This window comes from Physella acuta, unplaced genomic scaffold, assembly GCF_028476545.2.
Source record: "Physella acuta isolate Inbredline_101_S28 unplaced genomic scaffold, ASM2847654v3 ptg000291l, whole genome shotgun sequence".
Lineage (NCBI taxonomy): Eukaryota > Metazoa > Mollusca > Gastropoda > Physidae > Physella > Physella acuta.
In genome coordinates, this window is record NW_026731810.1 from 8,132 (window position 1) to 29,234 (window position 21,103).

Here is a 21,103-nt window from a genome sequence, read left to right on the forward strand (position 1 = left end):
TGCAAGTACGGTTTTAGTTTACTAAGTAACCTACACATTCCCACCAGTTCCTTTTAGTTTTCGATGGGGAAGAGGGTTCAAACTTGGGGAGGGCCAACATATAATTTTCGTGGAGGGGGGGGGGAATATATTTTTTATATAAATTATATATTTTTCTATTTTGTCTGGGTAGGGAGTGTTTCGGGAGACGGAAAGGAGGAGAAAGAAAAGGGTCTATAGAAAATATATACTTTAACAACGATCCACCCCCCCCCCCCGAGAATAATGTCTGAAGGTACCTCTGCCAAAGCCTAGCTCTGACTCATTTGGTTCTGTCTTACAGACATGAAGCTATCTATATTGTTTAGGCTTTTTTTTTTAAATAAAAACCCCACAAGTTTCTGTAAGCTATGCTAAATTAAAATACCATATATATTTATGTCCACACAAAAAAAAACAAAAAAAGAAAAACAACTCAGATAAAGATATCCCTATGTGTAGCTAAATACACACTAGTTTGATTATCATGATGAAAAAAAATCAAAGGAGATCTTGTGTGGAATGAGTCAAAGAAATGAATGATGAAACAAAGATATCCATCTATCCAGACGCCTTCAACTTCAATGAATTGTAATTTTAAAAACAAAAAAAATCATATTTTCTTTTTTGTTAATTTTTAAATTAAAGAAAATCGCTCATGTTTGACCCCCCCCCCACACATATTAATAACATAGCCAGTGCATTTTTCTCATGTCCAGCTAGTAAATTTTTGTTTTTTTTAAAACTACACCATCACAATATAAGCTGTTAAGCCTATTTCAAAAGGAATGGTTTCTGGTTATGTGAAAAAATATGTATCCCTAATCCTGCAGTATCATACTTCAGTGCCCACAGAACTAATACACCTCTGCAGTATCCTTAAACATTATGTTAACCAAATACAACATAATATTAGGACACTTGCAGTACTATATCACCACGCATATCCTAACAGAAACATTATGTTAACCAAATACAACATAATATTAGGACACCTGCAGTATTACGTCACCACCCTTATCCTGACAGAAACATTATGTTAACCAAATACAACATAACATTAGGCCACTTGCAGTACTACGTCACCACCCTTATCCTGACAGAAACATTATGTTAACCAAATACAACATAATATTAGTAGGACACTTGCAGTACTACATCACCGCCCTCATCCTAACTGAAACAACATACATTGAAAACAATCACAACACAGCATAGGGACCAGGTTATGTACAGCATCAGGTAGGTGTAGTAGGGACTCCAGTCTTTCAAAACAATTAACAATTCATGATAAACAAAATAGTACTCGTTCAACCAAAAATTACAACTAAGAAAAAAAATACATTTTATGATTTTTTTATACACAAGAAATGAACTATCTGCTAATGATATATAATGAAATAAAACAAACCAATAAAATATCTGTTGTTAATGATAGCTATTACTGTTATAGATAACCTTGCTAACAACTGAAAATGTAACAGTTGAAATCATGACGGCAAAAGTTATTTCATGTACTTAATACATAGTTAATGTGGACCTACACCTAATTCATATATTTTACAGAATAGTCTATTAACAACAAGAGTGTTTGTATGGATAAGATATTTTTAAAATATACCAACTAACTAAAGAAACATTAGTGTGTTTCCAATTCAATAAACAATCGTTATAAGTTATATAACAGCATTTTAAATATGAAGTTGTGTTGAAAGCCATTTAAAAACTTGTGTCCAAATATTAAACTGCAAAAATTAATAAGTTTTTCTTAGTATTATTAGTTTTCATGAAATCAAATCATCTCAAACTATTGTTGGATTCAATATTTAAGAATAAAAAATAAAAACAACACAGCTTTTTCCAAGAATACCTTTAAACATCTTTACATTGAGCAAAAGCATACAAGTTAAATTAAATTACAAAAATTGTGTGGCTGTGACAAAATTATATGAATCCTTTTCCATCATCAATATATAAATAGCTATTTTACTAAAATATATTTTGAAAAAAATACACAAACAAAGCATGAAACTGTTAGATATATTGTTAATGTTATCAAATTTAATTTGTATACGAGAATTATATGTGACAACCAGTAGAACAAATAAAGTTCACATTTAAAAAGAAAAACATGTCCATAAGTTTGATAAGTCTTGAGGCTATTGGAGCCTTGAATTATAACAAATAAAATGATGAATAACAACAAATTTATTTTCCATACTGTTAAACAGTTAGTAACATTATAAGAGTTAAAAAACAATTGGAAAATACAAGCTTCTGTGTAGGATCCCTGATAGCTGAGTAACGAATTAAACACACAATATTTAACATTAGTCAAACCTCTTATCTATCTATACAAATTGACACAAAAATTCTATTTTGTTATGTGTCTTAAGGAACAAAAACTAACCAAAAAAATATAGTTGCCATTTGATTAAAGGATACAATAAAACAGATAAAGACTTGTTATAATAATGTAAATAAACAATTGAAAATCATTACTGACCTAAGAAAACAATATACAGAAGCAGAAATGTTAATGGGAATAAGGTGGTGCAATAAAACAAGGTTTACAGTACAGTGTGGTATAGTTTTAACCCTGAAAAATATTTATAGTCTAAAAGAAATTAATCAATTGCCCCAACAATGAGATATTTTAACAGATTAATAAAGTATCAGGACATTTTTTTTTTAATTTCCAGATTTAAAAATCATAATATGAAACAAAAAATCCATTATTTAAAGCAACTAAAGTACATGTCAATTTGAATTAGATTAGGTTAAAAAATACCACAAGAGAATTTACCTTGGCTGATAAATAAGCTTAACATTGTATATTACAAATTGGGTGGCGTGACCAAAACAGTGTATAAAACATCACAAAAACTAACATTTTTACAAGATTAAATAGAGGTGTTTGAAAGCACCAAGGCCGATCTTCTGTAACTTAAGGCTAAGGGCTGTGAATTTTTAACCTAGGTCATAAAGATAAGGTACTGTTTTAAAGTGAACTCCAGTAGAAATTGCTACAACGTTCTGATTTAAAAAAAATTCTGAGACAGGTTTTTTGTAGTGCTACATACATTAGATGTAAGAGGCACTTTTAACAATGTTTATGTTTTTTTTATGAGGAAAAAACAACAAAGCACATTGACTTGTAGGCTAAAATTAATCCATAAAAATTGATTAAAAACAAACATGGCTTCAATAGCTCAACATATTTCTTTAAAGACACAGTGTTCTGTAATCTTCAGGAGATATTTTTTATCAAGTGCCCAATAAAGAAACTTTAATGAGGCATCTGGTTTGATTCACTTTAATGCTACAATTAATAATTTTGAATGGCATATTTTCCACTCACTTGAAAAATAAAACTCATTAATTTTATTTTATTAAATATCAAGATATAAAAGCAGCTAGTAAAAAATTATTTTTAAAAAACAATTTTTAGGTAATAAATTTTTCTCCCCGAAAATTGTGATAAATTAAAAACTAATAAATAAATAAATGAGTTTTTATTTTATTTAAAAAAAAAACCCACAGTTTTATAAATTTAAAGTAATGAACTCTAAATTTGTATAACATGGAGGATTTTCACCTGGTTACATTTTTTAAAAAACTAACTAGCCATTGGTACCTGCTCCTAGACTAATGTATTCAAGGCAAAAAGTTGTGTGTTGAAGGCATTAGATTAGTTAGAAAATAAGATCAGATAGACAAATACTTTTTCAGGCCAGAAAACAAACGTTGGATGTAACAACAAGATTGAAAGGGAATGTGTAACACAGAGCAAACATACACTACAGCAACAATCTCTGTATGGCTAAACTTTACCCCTCTTAAAATCTTTACTTTCATTTATTTTCCCAGGATTAAAATATTTAAAAAATAGATAATGTATAATGAACAGTTCACACAACAGATTCTAATTGTTTGTTATTAATTTGGTTAAATAGAAACATAGAATAATTAGGCCTACAGTCATACTGGGATGGCGTGGTCTAGCGGTAGAGAGCTAGACTGCTAACCCGAGAGTCTCGAGTTTGAATCGGAGTTCGAATCAGTGCAACATCCCTGAGTCCACCCAGCTCTGATGGGTACCTAACTTGCGTAAGGGAAACAAAGGCGGCTGGGAATAGTGCTGACCACTCCCTTCTCATGCCGAGGTCAATGAATCAGATGAACTCTACTTCATCTGCCCCATGTGTCTTGGGCACAAAAGGATTAAGAAGAAGAAGACTGCCATACTGGCATTTTTAAAACTAGAATTCAAAACCTATTTTAAACTACAGGTATTTCAGGTTAACAGTTACTTAATCACTGTGGGAAACAAAGCACTTACCATAGACAAAAAATCAAATTAAAAGCAGATTTTTAAAAAAATATAAGAATTAAAATAGCAATTTATTAAATATAAAACAAATAAGTGTTTTTTTTTTCTAAAAAAAAACAAATTATTGTTTTGTTTTTTTTTTTTTGTTTTAGAAAATAAAACCCACACGTTATTTATTCGCCCTAGATTTGAAAAGATATTATACACTTCAGAGAACACAGCTGCACATTTTTCACTAGAAAGAAGCCCTTAGGACATGAAAAATCAGCATTTTAAAAATCCTTATACTAGATAAGTCTATAAGTTAATTTTTTGACAAAGTAGCTTAATAAAGCAATATTTGATAATGCGTTTAGGTTGAAGTAAGAAATTTTTATTAAATGTTCATAAAACCAAGTTTCCTTGGATTGAGATACTGAATAAAATGGTTCTTGATTTTTCATTCATTTTGTAATTCAATTTAAAACTGCAAATATTTTAAATGGGAGTTCGTACTAAAAACAAAGCCACTGTACACCAAATATTCTAGAATAAACAAGTTACAAAAACATATCTTCGATGTGATTTGAACAATGTTAAACAACACATAATAAATAACACACACTAAAGAGATAAAAACACTGAGTTTTGTGTGGCATATTGTGAAGAAAGTATGCTGAGGTAATCAATTCAATGTGGTAGTTATAAGCAAGGCAAGCTATGATGGGAAGGAGATAATGGAGCTAAACAACAGCGCAACATTCAAGCTCACCAGATAAAAAAAAATTCCTAAAACTGAATATAACAATGTAACAAGTTTCTGAAACATAAAATATAAATTTTGCAAAACCATCACAATTCAACAAAAATTAGACACAAATACAAAAATAGATAAATGTGCTACATCATCAAAACAAAATATATTTCATCACAGAGTAGATCTACAAATGTACTCATACACAATTTTCTGTCTGATTTATAAATGATTCAATAATGTGAATTTATAATGAAAAATGTTAAAAGTAGTAAATATATAACGTCAAAATGTTTATGCTATACACATACAGTATGATAATATCACAAGAAAATGTAAGTGTCTTCCTAATTTAAATGAAAAGATGTTAAAAAATAGGAATAGGGGTAATGATAAAAACATATAAGTTGTATTAAATGTTATTAAAAAAAACTAATAAACCTTTTTTTTAAATAAATAAACTCTTGTTTTCATTAAAATAAATTTTTAGTCAAATTTTAAAATATAATATATGATAGAAATAAATGTAACTCGTCAGAAAAGCATTTGGATAAATCTTTTTAAGAAACTGACATAGATCCATTTAAATGGATTTACATTTCATAAAAATAAATAATAATTATTTTTTAAACTGCTGATTACCAAATGTTATTGTTTTTATATATTTTAAAATATTTTGAAAAAAAATTAAAAATAAAAGAATTTCATAACATTAATTTTAGCATGAATGAACATCTTTGAAAATTAAGTTATTTAATGGAAATTAAAATCCCACCAAATATTTCATCTTTTATCATAAAGACAAAAATCCAAATGAGCAATGAAGGTACATCAACAAACATGTAATAAATAGTTCTTAGTCCAGATAAGGAACATGTTTTTGACACATCACAGGGCAAAGTTTCAATGTAACAGTTACCACAAAACAGTAGGATATACAGATGGTTACAACAAAAAATGATTTCAACCGCATATCCTTGGCGCTGCCTAATGCATGGTGACACAAGAGGTGAACTTCTAAGAAGTGCAGGCCATAGCTTTACACTTTATAGTTATACATCAAATTAGTTAAATAATAGTGGCTTTTAATTTTGCTTTATTCCTATCTTGCTCCACACCCCAAACCTCCGCCCCTTTAGCTACAGTGTAGAAAAAGAGTTAAGGAGCTTCCAGCTTTTACTGTAGGTACATTAATAAACTGCATCAGAAATTATACACCTGATTTGTAGTTGCCAAAAATGAATTTAAAAAATATTTTTCAAAAAAAAAAAGTTTCCAAAACTAAAAATAATTGCACTATGCTTATATTATATCACAAATTTCTGTTTTTAGACCTTAAACCAGATAAAGGTACATTACATTGGATTAGCCAATCATCTATAAATAGATAATCTGCTAGGAGCTTTAGTTCTGGGACAATAGTTTTCTAGCTACACAAGACTTCCATTTACTTCAGATTAAGAACCTCCAGCATCAGAGGCTCCACATCTATAGGGTTGACTTGCAACAAGACCTTGGCATGCTCCTCACTTAGAGCTCTCAAGTCACAGATTCGGTCGAGGGCGCTGACGTAATATTCTTTAGCAAACTCGTACGAGAATTTGGACTCGAGGTAATGTTTCAAGAGTAAAATGTACCTGTCCTGTAGTGAGGATACAAACTCTCTGCTTGAGAGGTTCGCCCCAGAGGGATCAAAAATAATCAATGCCTGTAGAGCAGAAGGGATTTTCTAAATTAAGTTTAATGTTATGAGGATAATTAAAATCATTATTTCAAAACTTGAAGTGAATTTAAAGATTCTTATAATTAAATTTTACAACAAGATATTGTTTCTTCTTCTTCATTCTTAATTTTAGTGTTGGAAGGTATCCACTCTAACACTATTAAGTATATATGTCAACTGGTTATGCACCATTGAGGCCATTGACTCAGATTTCAGCCTGCTTTTCTTTTTGGATTTGCTTCCATAGCCTTTGTCCAACATAGAACAAACTACAAGGATATTGTTTCAAAACAAGTCTATTTGATAATAGTTATATATAATGACCTAAATCAGAATACAGTGCTAGAATAGTTATTTAAATGAAATATAAGAAAAATATGAATTGACTGGAGACAAAATATTAATAAAAAGTGACTACACACCTGGAGTAGAGCATATAAGCTGCAGTCATCTAAAGCCATTGATTTGACCCTCTGACAATAGTACACGTGATTGTTATGTAATGAAACAAAGCCTGTAGACCGTTTGAGTATACTGGATGGTATTTCTCCATTGGGAGTCAGCCAAGCATCCCTTTCTATACTGTAAAACAGAGCTGAGCGCAGCAGAAGAGTCTTCATAACACATGATTTCAGCGCAGCTATTTGGTCCTCCTGGCTGAGGCGTTTGAAATCACTTAAATGTTTCACAAACATGATCAGTTTCCTGACGCAAATCTCAGAGTGGTTAACTAGATCTGCAGGCTTGGTGTACTTTTTTTCTTCTGAATACGGGCCCACTTCAGGCATGGCAGCTAACGTATCCCGGTACGCCTGTGTAATGTCTTTGAGAAGCGAGGCTTCTTCCGATGTCAGTTTGTAAAACATACTGTCATCCACTGGTAGCAGATGCTTTGGGATGTGTTTGAATACAATGTCAGTTTTCTCTCCATGAGATTTGCCAAAAGGTGTAGGTGGTCTTTCTATATCTGAGGTGTGGTCACCAGATACCAGCCCCATCATGGAGTCATCTGTATCTATCTCTGTTTTAATATTCATCATCAGTGGTGTGGTGGAAGAGGGTTCTCTTTTGGCCATCACCTTACTCATTCGTTTCTTTCTTTCACTATCATCTAACAGATAAAGTTATTTTCTTTGTAATTAAATGCTGATGTTAAAAAATGGAGAATAAATATAAGAAATGAAAACTGAATTACTCTTTTGAAAGTTTTTTGTTGTGTAAAATCAAAAGTGTCACTAACTACAAAACTTGAATACAGATAATAAATATAATAGTATTGTTTTTCTTGAATGTATATAAGTGGTGGTGGTGGGGGGGGGGGGGGGGAAGAAAGGGCACAGCAGTCCAAACTTTGTTAATACAACTGTCTTATTTATCCATACATTTTTAGAACTTTAAAAATTTGAGGCCTAAATATTAAACATTAAAATTAACAAAGTATTAACAATGTCAATAAAACTCAATTAATTCAGTACTAAATCAACGTGAGCACTAGGCAAATAACTGTGCAGTGAATGTTTACACAATGATTAGGCCTACTCAGGGCCACTCAATTTTTTTAGTTCCAATTTTTCACAGCTGATAAGGGAAGTTTCATAAGTATGCAGACATATCTTATTAGGTTCCCATTAATATCTACAACACATTTATTCTGACTGATTTCTTTTTATGTAAGCATTTGTAAAACTGATATGTCAGAAAACAAACACGCAAGTAAAAAACAAATAGGGTAAAATTCTAACTTTATGATTCTCCAAAATGGTTTAACTTTGAGTCAGACTTATGGTAATTTATTTCATTTGCAACAACCTATTTTATTATAGCATGTGTTTTTTTTACACATGATACACAATAAATGTAATAATTAAATAGGTACACAAAAAATTTTTTTAAAAGTATCAGTACTGAAGTACTTTTTAAACAAAATTATTTTTCTTAAAGCTTGACAAACAAACTACGGTAATCTCAAAATAAATTAAAGGAAGGTTTTGATTTTAACTAGATGTAAATTATTTAGAAAAATAAATAAAAAGGCGCTTTAAAATAAAATTTTGAACATGTAACTCAATTCCCAATTAAAATATTTTCCAGTGTTTTTTGTAAGCCTAAAAGTGACAACTGATATAAAATCATGAGTGGTAATCCAAAGCAAAAATAGCTAGATCAATTAAGGTAATCCAAAGCAGAAATAGCTAGATCAATTACTTTTTTAAAAGTTACACAGTTTAAAGTAAGTTTTCTGGAGACCAAACAATATGCATGGACTATAAAATAAAAAAAAATAAAAAACCTGAAATATCTTGATTTTACAGATGTCTGCCTCCTATCTCAAACAATAGCATGCTTAAACCAAAATAGACTACCAGGTGAAGCCTAAAAAATAGTCCTCAAAAGAAATGGAAGTTAAATCGGTTGTCCAATTCAATAGAATACAGCACCACACCATCCATATAAAATGCAACATGTTCGCATAAACAAGATGGAAGAGTAGACAAAGATGTAATAAGTTATACAATGCCAGAGCTGCCATTAAGCCAAATGACTCAGACATTTCCACCCTCCCTGCCCCAACCCTAAAACTACAGTTGCACATTATCCCACTGTTGATAATTAATTGATCCTAAAACTAATAGACGAGAACCCACAAAAAACAGAAAGTGGGTAGACCAAGAAAATCTTGGAAGTCTACAGAAAGAAAAGCAAAGGCTACTGTAAGAAAAGTGGTTTCAGCTCATTGCTCTACATAGGCTCCACAGTATGAAGTCAGTTAAATTTGTTCTTTTGCCTAATATAATTAATATAAAGTTTGAAAAAGGGATAAAATGAATTAATTTCAGTTTTTAAAAATCCTACACAGAATGCATAAAATCAAGAAATGCTTTACTAAATATTAAATATTATTATATCAGGAATATTGAACAAAAGATGAATAAAATTCATTCAAACATAACCAGTTATTGATTATTTATTTTATGTCTTTTTAAATTCAGAAGAAAAAGAGGCATACATATAAACATTTATATATGTAAATGTATTTGTAAAATTTAATTAGTTAGATGTGGCATTATATGGGATGCTTGAAGTTGACAACAATTCTTTACTACAAGTTACAACATATTCTTTTTTAAAATGTACATACCTAATATCATATCCCTGTTCATTCCAATGTTGTAACATTTTTTGATTCGACAAGCTGGGCAAAAACGCCGAGTTCGAATATCAACAACACATTTATTTTCAAAAAGGCACACCATTGTCTGAAAGTTAAATTGTTTATATAGTTTTGATTCATTTATTTTAAAAATCTATAATATCACAGAAAAAAATATTTTCAAAGTGTATGCTAGATAACTAGATAACATTATAAATCTCAGCTTCATGAAATTTTGAGTATACCAATTCTAGCTTTTATTATAAAATGAACCTTTGAAAATAGAGCTAATTTATAGACATTCCCCTATATTCACTGGTGTCTGGCTAACAAACAATATGGCTGTAAACCCTTTATTTGTAGTTCATTGGAAGAAAAAGTAAACTTTTGAAGAAAATAAAACTAAGTAATAGGATGTTATTAATATTTATTCATTTTGTATTTTATAATTATAGTTAAATGTTATTGAATAATGTATAATTTTGATTCACAATATCTACATTATTTACCTAACCACATTCTTATGTATTAAATATTGCAGTAAATTTGCGGAGAAGGTATTTTCTACTAAAAGGAATGCATATTTGTGGTCAGGAGTGGTTTAACTTGTATTTGTTCAACACAAATCATTTGCCATTTAAATATTTATACTGACAGCAATCAGGTTTGAGCCTAAAATACATCTTTACTTGCCATCCAGACACCCTAAACTATGCATCAATCACTCTGCCAGAAATTCAAATACAAACAGGTGTAATCAGAGGCATAGCGACCCCCTGAGCACCCGGGGACAAACTCAATTTGGCGCCCCCCCCCCCGTATTTTGTATATTTATAATTCAAAATAGCAACTAAAATTAGCTTATTTTTCGCACCTAGGGTTGGAGCCCGGGGACATATGTACCCCCCAGGCGCCCCCCCTACACCTCTGGGTGTAATGATCTTTTTTCTTTGTTCTCCACTCAACATTGGTTGGTAGAATATGCCTGGAATTTCAGGAGAGTATTATCTGTCACCAGCTTGGTGACAGATTGGCACGCAGAACAAAGAACATGCCTTCTGTTGACCTTTGCTCTGCTTATGGTTCAATAGCAACTGATAGGTGACACTTTAGTGATGAGCATTAAAAAAACTAGGCCAGGTACTAGGTACTGACAATACTACTAATGACCATCAGTACGTCACAGCTGTGCTTTTCATGCGTGGTTGAATACATTTTAACTGGATTCTCCTCTAAATGTGTAAAATAGTGGTGGAGGGTGTTTGTAAACTAAACTAAAGTACTGAAATTACAGGAAGGGGTAGTTATAAGATGCATTAAAAAAAACTGTAATGCTCTTTTAAAACTAATTTCAATTTTTGTTTATTTCTTCCTTATATTTATATATCCTTTAAACAAGAGATTTATGTTTAGGGTTTCTTTCTTAGAGAACCAGGTACATTAGATTCTGATATGAACAATAAAAATGAATAGTTTTAAAATACAAAGCACTAAAAAATGTTTTCTTACCTTATCTTTCAAAGCGTTTCTCCTAAAAAATGCCTTGCAAGATTCACAGGTGATCGCATTAAAGTTATACCCCAATGCTTTATCACCGCACACACCACAAACTTTTTCATCTTTAAGTTTCACTTTACGCCGCGTACACGATGAAGAGTAATCAGAATCATTTGTTGAAACTCTGGGCCTTTCAGCTTTGATTGTGTTAGATGTTGAAGATGCAAACATTTCATCTTCAGACACCATGCCTGATGATGCCTGCGGAACAGAAAAATGAGGAAAATCAATTATGTGTTAGGTAATTTTTGTTGAAGGATAAAATAATTAAGGATGTAGTCATTTAAAAGTTTGGCCCATAGTTTACTACGATTGAACAGTAATTGTATAAAAGCCTAGTAAAATATGTCTACTTATAAATGCTTTAAACAGGATGTTCAGAAATTCTAACAATATGTATGTCTATATATATAAGCTAAATATAGATTATAGTTAATAATTGTTTAGACACAAGTCTAGCTATAATTATATGGGAGGTGGCAACAAAAGTTTAACTTTTGCTAGAATCATCATCCTAGCTCCAACAGTAATACTACAGAATAAACCTAGACACACTGACTGTTTTGTCAATTGATTAACTGTTGTTAAGTTGTAAGAAGCTATTTAAAAAACGTATTATTATCATTATTATAATATACTATTAGAGGTTGGTAAAGTCAGAATTAAATAGTCTTTTAGCTGAATTAACGAATAATTTATATTAGGCTATAGGCCTGTCTTAGCTAGACTGCTAATCCGTAATTCGAATCCGGGTTCAAGTCAGTAGACCGTCCCTGAGTCCAGCCAGCTCTGATGGGAACGGCTGGGCATAGTACCGACCACACTATCCATTCATATGCTAAGGTCATAGAAACAGATGAACTCTACTTCACTTTTCCCACAGACAGTCAGGTTTTGAAGGGGAACTTCACTTTCTTACTTTTAAAGGCCTATATTAACAGCATTTGCATAATAATATATAAACTATCATTTATTATTATCACAGCCACTTTTTAAAAACTGTTCAGCCACGCTTAAAAAATAATATTTTCCTTTTAAATTTGAAGGCAGTATAGTTTACAGTTTTTTCTTTAAATTATTTTACTAAATTCAAATTATTAACTACAGATAGTTAAGTAATAGCAACATTATGTGTAAGATAGGAGTGTAAATAACTTTATGATAATGCGTATTTTCACTAGATAGTTTAGTCTTTTGATAATCAAATACTGTGGCCAGGTTTGTGAAAACTGGATAACTGTGTTATTGTTTGATGTTTTTCCCCCACATTAATTAAAGATACTTGATGAATTAAATTTAAAGTGTTTTTAGTGTTTTTTGAAGTGGTTTTCAATTCTTTAGAAATTGTTTAATGAGGTGATGCTAATCATTTGGATATTGAATTTGCATAATTAAAAGCTAAATTATTACTATTCTGCTAACCCGTAAGTCTCGAGTTTGAATCCGGGTTCAAGTCAGTAGACTGTCCCTGAGTCCACCCAACTCTCATGGGTACCTAACTCACGTTAGGGAAAGTAAAGGCGGCTGGGCATAGTGCTGACCATACTTTCTCTTCATATGCCGAGGTCACAGAAACAAGTGAACTCTACTTCACTTGCCCCATGGACCGTCAGGTTTGAAAGGGAAACTTTATTACTATTCTAACTGTGAGTTGGCATAATCGGAACAGTAAAGCTTATGGCTGTTAAACCTAAAAGTCCCAAGTTCAAACCCCTAGGCAGATAAGGCTAAATAGCTGGGGAGAGCATCCTCATGGGAAAGAAAACTCCAAAGTAAATTAACTATATTAGGCCTAAACCTAAATAATAAAGTATTAAAGTGTTAAATTCTTAGTATGCCCATATTTTAGCTTAAATGTTTAAAATAGGGTCTACATTACCTACTAAGTTACTAACTAAATCTTTTTATACTAAAATACAATTAAATTAAAAAAAAACAAGTTAATAAAAAGTCTAGTGACAATTTAAGCGCAATTTCCTTATGTTATCCATAACAATTTTTATTTTTTTGTGACCGAACGAAAGGATATTTTTTGCGCTAAAAAAAAAGACAACTATATTAACCTATATCAACGGAAAATTTTAACGAGTAGGCCTACACGATGCTCAGTTTAAAAAAGTAGTAAATATCATCCTAGGACTACACGATGCTCAGTTAAAATGTTCTTCCTAGGCCTACAAGATGCTCAGTTTTAAAAAGTAGTAAATATTTTTTTGTGACCAAACGAAAGGATATTTTTGAAAACTTTCTTCTGCAATATTGTTCTAAATTATGGCAGGAATCGATTGGTAAATGTTTCAAGTCGCTAAGTGGTCTGGTTGCCGAGATATGGACCAAAAACTGCATTTGTTCGAGGTTTTTTGGCTTTTCCGGGAAATCCAGGAAGAAATTCCGTGAATTTATTTGGCCCACAGTCATCCTTGGAACTTGCTTAACATATTTGCTTTTGGAACTAGTCCTCGATATTGCTTCGTTGAGGAGGAGATACCACTTAAAACTGCGGACACACATCCATCCATTCATACATCCAGAAATGATGAGTTAATAATCGCAATTGTCCGTATGGAAATTGCGCTAAAAACTTAAGCCTAATTTTTAAATTAACAAAATTTTGACTGTTGACTGTGTAGGCCAATATTTAGCGATTTAGTTAATTCTTTGCTTTGTCACTAGTATCGTTCAATATTTTTCTCAAACAAGTAGGCTTGACATTAAAATATATAGATCTAGGCCTATAAATCACGTGTAATGGGTACCAACAGATAATTATATAATATAGTAAATGTAGGACATTATATAATATAGGGCATAGGGCCTATGGTCACACTTAAAAATTAAAGTGCTCTGATAGCTCAATTTTCTTATAGGCCTAGCTAATTTTTTAAAATTCTATAGCCAGTGCCTAGTATAGGGCCTATTGATTTTTCAGTGAAATGTGACATTCCATAGTTACTAGTGTGTTATTGTTTTGAAATAATAGTATACTAAACCTAGATCTAAAACATACATCTATCTTTTTCTTAGCCTACAACAAAAATAGATTAGAGTCTAGATCTAGATCTAGTTAGGTCAAATAAAAGTACAAAACTAAAAAAAAAAACAAATGAGGACATTTGTTTAGGTTTGAACCAGATTTAACAAAAGCCTTACAGGTTTGGACATTAAATTTCCATTCGAAACAAATAATAAACTACACGTTTTGTCATTACTGAACAATATTGCAAGTAAAGTAACGAAGTTAAAGTAAATTAATTTCAATTAACTTACCACTGAATCAGAATCATCAGCCATCTTCCATCTCCGGAAGTAGCTCTGATATAAGTTGTCAATGTAGGCCACAACAAACTTACTGAACTTCAAGCATAGAAAACCATTAATCCTAGGTCAAGGCTACATTTTTGTTGTCATTAGAGTGGGTAGATCCAGATGTAGTACACATAGTTACTCATGGTTCATAGAATCAAATCCTTTAACACACTAGTTTGCTTCAACCTCAATATAAATATGATCCATAAATGAATTAATGGCGCAGGAGCATTCGCCTTCTCCTACTCCACAGCGAGCAATATATGGATTTGTTCTTTACCTTTCTTCAATAATCGGATTAGGTAGGTACTTCTCTTACTTACTAATAAACTAATAGTACTAAACTAATCTAATACTTACTAGATCTATTACTTTTTTAGTTTTAGGCCTACTTTTAGATCTAGTACTTAAATGTGTTTTTTTGTACTGTTACTTTACTTTTTAATACTTACTCTGTTAGTGTTACAGTCACTGTACTACTAGTACTAGTAACAGTAAGAGTACCATTTCTAGATCTACTTACACTAGACTAGTCCTACAGTAACAAAGTAACAATACTTAGATCTAGAAACTATCATATAGTATAAAAGCTGTGTAAATGTTGGGCCTATTGATATAAAAATCATTAAATGGGTTTCCAGAAAGATGCACTACGGGGGAAAAATGCGCAACTGAAAAATGCTCAAACAGAAATTTGTGCACACAGAAATTTGCGCACACAGAAAAAGTGATTTATTTAAGAGTAAAAATGTCAGCATTTATTTCTGGTATCTTAGTTGTTGGGGTGCAACTTTGTCCACATTACCACTTAGACGCCCCTTTTCCCTTGTGTAAGGTGCTTTTCAAAACAAATGTACGTGCTATAAGTGCCCACAGGGGAGTTTGAGGCATTCCAAACCGCCAATGCTATCTAGACCTTCCCTGACAATAGAATCAAATAGTAACGCTGGCCTGTGCACTACGGACAATCAACGCAGAGGCGTAGCTAGGGGAGGGCGGGGAGGGCGGCCGCCCCGGGCGCCGACCCTAGGGGGGCGCCAAAAGGGGTAGAAAAAAAAATTAAAAGCTCATTTTAAGCTGCAGTTTTGAATTATAAACAGTCAAAGTAAAGAAATTGAACGGCCGAGAGCCTTTGCATACTGATTTAACTGTTTTCTACCTTGATTATGTAACTGTAAAACATATATCTTTAAGAAACAGTGACCGGAAAAACCGCTTTCCAGCTTTCCTCGATGGGGGGAGGGGGCGCTTTTTCGAAGACTAAAATCGGAAAAATTCACACCGGATTAAGGAATAAATAACAGATATCACTCAGAAAAGTAACACATTGAACTAAAGCGTATTTTACGATTGTGTAACATAAAAAAGAGTTAGTGACGTTTAAAATCCGCTCTCCCATTTTTGTCCAAGATGGTGGGGCGCTTTTTCACTAACAAAAATCGCAGGATTTGTACTGGATCGGTTGCTAGATAACTCTTTTAACACTTATAAAAGAAATCAATTGTATTAACACTTAATGTACGATTTCACTACCCAGTTTTGCTAAGTAATAACGTGACTGGTTCTTTGTACGATTCTTACGATTCTCTCAACTTGATCGTGATAGATCAGATACTTTACTTGATTGCATTACATCTTGCCTGGATCACTGCATTAAAGAGAAATAAATATAATGGATTCTTGTATCGCTATCGGAGCGGGTGGACAGGAAGCGACACTTTTTGCCAAAATTTTAAGAGAGAAGAAAATTAGAATATCGTACTGATTATTACTTTGTTCAACCTAACTGATAATTCAAAATTGCAAGATTGGCCTACTATTATCGATATTGTTCTAAAGACACGACCAAAAGTACACCAAATAAGGCTTGCACCTTCTACAAAATACACTCTAAAGCAGTGGTTTTTAACTTTTTGGAGTACCGAACCCCACCAGTTTCATATGCGCAATCACCGAACCCTCCTTAATCGTCCACAATGACAAATTCCGATCGTGAATCCTATGAGTCGGGTGTGTGTCTTAACCTCCGCGGAAGCCCTGAGACTGAATTACCGAACCTCTCGGGTTCGATGGAGCCCACTCTTTTGATTTTCTACTTTTTATTTGTTTCGGCATCTTAAGAGAATTTAATTGGCATCCAGTGAAGTTTTAGGGAACGACAATCAGCGTAATTGTTAATTTTTTCCAGACTGTCGCACACACAAACACACGCGCATATATATATATATATATATATATATATATATATATATATATATATATATATATATATATATATGGGGGAGGGGGCGCCTAACTGAAAGTTCGCCCCGGGCGCCGGAAGGGGTCGCTACGCCTCTGAATCAACGTACCTAATGTGCACATAAGAAACATGGGCGTCCAACTGTAGACTATTGCCAGGGCATCAGATGGTGACCCTAGTTTGATTTAGTTATCTTTAGCCCAACATGTTCCTAGTGTATGGCACTTTTTAAAACTCACATGAACATCATAGAGCCCAGGGGGAGGCCAGAGGCCCACTCAGTCATGCAATCGCTGGGCGATGTGCCTGGTGAAGTCTGACCATTTAATCAAGTAGTACCTCTGACACCATGTGCAGGATGTCCAAACACAGATCTTATGTGCTTAGATAGCCACTGGGAAACTCTGGGCACCAAACCACACCTCTGAAATTGGTTTTTATCATAGAAACCTTCCAATGAGTATTCTCAATAACTTCCCTAAATGTTATGGCCATCTGTTGAAGGGTATAGTAATGCATAAAAATATATATATAAAATATACATATATGTTGAGAGAGAGAGAGAGATTTTAAAGACTTTGTAAGAAATTATAGTAAAAAAAATAATCAATACACTAGGTCCATAGATTTTGATCTTTATTATTTTTACATAAGCCTACTGAATGTACCATATGAAGAGTTGTAGGCTCAGCTTAGTTAATATTTCAGAAAATGACACAATGTTAAAAAAAAAATTGCAATGAGGTGGTGTGGGGTAGCCTAGGCTAAGTGTGTGATGATAAAAATTTCTTATTAAAAGGATTATCGTGTGATAACATGAGAGAAAATTATTTTTATTTTTTTCACCAAATATTCAGCCTGTCAATAGTATTATTAATATTGTTGTTCAAAAATTATGCAAAATAATTTCGTAAATATGATAAATAATGTTCTTTTTAAAATGTCTATCAATAATTTTGTTCATATACTATCTTAATTTACTGACTACTTTAAGTATTTCACTCTAATAAATACATCTTTTCCCCTTATTTAAATAGGTCTGTATATTGTATGGGCTTACATTCCTGATTACTGGCTACATTCAGTTGGTCTCACTTACTGGCCTCAAAAGTAAGTAGTGGAAATGTTTTTAACTTCTTGCACTTGTTGAATGACATTTCTGCGATGCATTATTTTCCATCTTTTTATGTCAGAAGGGTTTGATTGACCGGTACAGTATCTAGCTTTCCTTAACTTAAATCTTGTATCATCATGGTCTTTCTACTTACTTTGTTAAACTGTCTACTCACACTCTCATAATTAACATATGTAACAGAAACAGAATGTAACAATAAAAACTTGACTCTTTTTCAGATATTGGGCTGTTTCATTGCCAGTATACTTATGTGTTGCTATCATCCTGAGTTACATTGCTTATACAGGGTTAATTCTGATTAAAACTCCTGCTCTTGATGATGTTAGAACAATAACAGGTAGGCCCTATAGGTCACTGGGGTTTTCAATTTATTGAAAAACCCTTTTACATCAGGGAAATAATCTTTCCATTTCTTTAAAATGAGTTTTTTATAGGCATGTAAGTGCAATAGCTTAGATGTGTTGTCTATGTTTTTTTTGACTGTCAAAAGAGGACATCAACTTATATTTTCCCCCACCTACCATAAAACCCATATAGGATGAATGGGCTAATAACTACAAATACTGCAAACTATGGAGCCATTTTGTATAATTTTTCCAAAGCTTCATAACTGAAACAAAGCAGTTTAACTGATCATGTAGCTGAATCAAACATCCTTTTGAATAGCGGGCTTATTAAAGATTATAAAAAGAAAAAAGATAAGATAAAAATAAGAAAAAAGTCATCTAATCCAGTATAAAACTTTTTCTTAAGTTACTCTGTCATTTTGTTATTTGTGAATTGTTTGTTGTCAAATCTTGTAAATCAGTTTTTAAACAGTTCTAGTGGAGTGGCTTCTTTCTTTGAATATATTAATTGAAGAACACCCTATGAATAACGAGTATTAACGAGTATGTTTAAGAATTGTGTAGCATAGATGATGGACCTTTTATAAAAGGGAGATGATCCATAATAGAAAAGCTCAAAATTTCATGTTTTGCAAAGTACTCATATGATTTGAAGCAAAAATGTTTAAATATTTATAGGGGATAGGGTTGTCATAAAAATATTGTTTGGGAAGGATATGTATTTCTTCTTGTTTTAAAACTTATACACTTACTATTATGTTTTTCGATATATATATATATATATATATATATATATATATATATCTAATATATAAAGCTCAATTCTGTAACGCATATGTTTGTCGTTGGCATTTCTACGGATTTAAGTGTTAGATCAATTATCGTGCGCGTTTGTCTAAATTTATGAGTTAAAAAATTACTATTAAAAGTGTTGGGAAATCATTTTCATTTTTCAAATTATAGTAATAATTGTCGGCATGTTCATTAAACACAAGTTTTAAAAAAAATATCATCTTTTACAAAAATTCTAATTATGTTTTTATTTAGTCCTATAGCGCTTACTTCCCTTTGATAAATTAGGCAAAACACAATTACTTCCCTTTATGAAACCCATTGCATTAGTTGAAAAGCATTTACTTTTTAATTACTTTGTTTTGGTGTTGGGAAAAAAAATAATTACATAATTAGCGGGGATTGATCAAGTGCAAATGTTTTAGGTATTTTACGGATAAGCTTGGAGTATTATAATTGTTCATTAAATTGAAACAGGCGCGTTCGTTTAAGTGAGTGCAAAAACTATGAATAAGTTGGGGTACTATAGTCGTTTATTAAGCTAAAACAGGCGATTCTGCCCCGGGCGTTTATGTTCGCGTTAGTGTTTTCTTTGTGTTTAGGTGGGTTTGCGTTAGTGGTTGCGTTTTGATTTGGTTCGTTTTTGTTCTTTCTTTTTTCGTTTTTGTTTTTTTTTGTTTGGGTTTGTATTTGTGTTTTTGGTTGGTTTTGCGTTTGGATTTGGTTTGTTTTCGTTTGCTTTTTCGTTTTTTTTTTTTTTGGTATTGGTGTTTGTGGTTGGGTTTGTTGTTAGGTTTTTGTTTTCGTTTGTTTTTTCTTTGTGTTTGTATTGGTGTTTGTGGTTGTGGTTGGGTTTGTTGTTAGGTTTTTGTTTTCGTTTGTATTTCTAATTGTGTTAGCGTTATGTTTGCGTTTTGTTGTTTTGGTTGGTTGTGGTTTGGGTGGGCAATGCCGGGTTTATGATGATTACTAAACACACAGGTAATGGTCTTTAACGGAAAGGTTTTTCACAGAAGCCAGAGCAGGGCCTGGCCGGGACGGCTAGTATATATATATATATAATTTCTTAGTAAAATGCATATATTAATCCTTAATTTTTAAAAAATGTGTATTTAAATGATTGTTAATTATGAAGGTTTTTATGAAAACTATCTGAAATATTAAGGCTAATCACCAATATTTGTGTTACAGATAGGCGTGCATTGTATGCAGATAATGAGCATTCACACCCTGAAGCTATCCCACCTTTGAGGGATTTAGACATTTCAACAGTTAATGCCCTCCTATACTTGGATTGAAATATTTTGCAGTTTCTATTCTACAATTAAAAGTTATGGTAAATAAATAATCATGATTCTGTGAATTGTTTGTATTATTTATTTTTTATACATAACTGAAATACCATTTAAAATTTATACTTTTCTGTTGTTGATAATTTACAAAATATTTAACTAAAAATCCACATGTCATGTTGAAGTTTATTTGTCAGTTTGAAATATTACAAAATAAAATAAATAATCAAAAAGAAAAATCACAAAATGGAATAACAGAAATAGTTGGAAAACATCTAAGTATTAGCCAGATTGTAATGAATACATTATATTACTCCCAAAATATTTTTTATATAGAAATCAATATTTCAGCACTTAAAAACATTACATCACACAAAATTATCTCCTGACTATTAAAAAAATCTATCCCATTATTATCTATAATAATATTATCTAATAATACATAAAACTAAATTTTAATGAAGATTATCCTGA

At 31.8% G+C, this 21,103-nt stretch overlaps 2 protein-coding genes across 2 annotated transcripts; one reads left to right on the forward strand and one right to left on the reverse strand.

The window, feature by feature from the left end:
- Nucleotides 1-5,605: 5,605 nt before the first annotated feature.
- On the reverse strand, nt 5,606-14,823 carry LOC131939730 (nuclear hormone receptor HR96). The gene is made up of 5 exons (XM_059298214.1): nt 14,783-14,823; nt 11,468-11,716; nt 9,947-10,064; nt 7,230-7,918; nt 5,606-6,792 (listed from the first exon to the last, which is right to left on the reverse strand). The coding sequence occupies exons 1-5, from the start codon at nt 14,804-14,806 to the stop codon at nt 6,532-6,534; spliced, it is 1,341 nt and encodes a 446-aa protein (XP_059154197.1). The 5' UTR covers nt 14,807-14,823; the 3' UTR covers nt 5,606-6,531.
- Nucleotides 14,824-14,885: 62 nt separating this feature from the next.
- LOC131939731 (phosphatidylinositol N-acetylglucosaminyltransferase subunit P) lies at nt 14,886-20,694 on the forward strand. Its single transcript, XM_059298215.1, has 4 exons — nt 14,886-15,123; nt 18,101-18,173; nt 18,417-18,535; nt 20,529-20,694. Exons 1-4 carry the CDS (start codon nt 15,039-15,041, stop codon nt 20,633-20,635), a joined length of 384 nt encoding a protein of 127 aa, XP_059154198.1. The 5' UTR covers nt 14,886-15,038; the 3' UTR covers nt 20,636-20,694.
- The last annotated feature ends 409 nt before the right edge of the window (nt 20,695-21,103 follow it).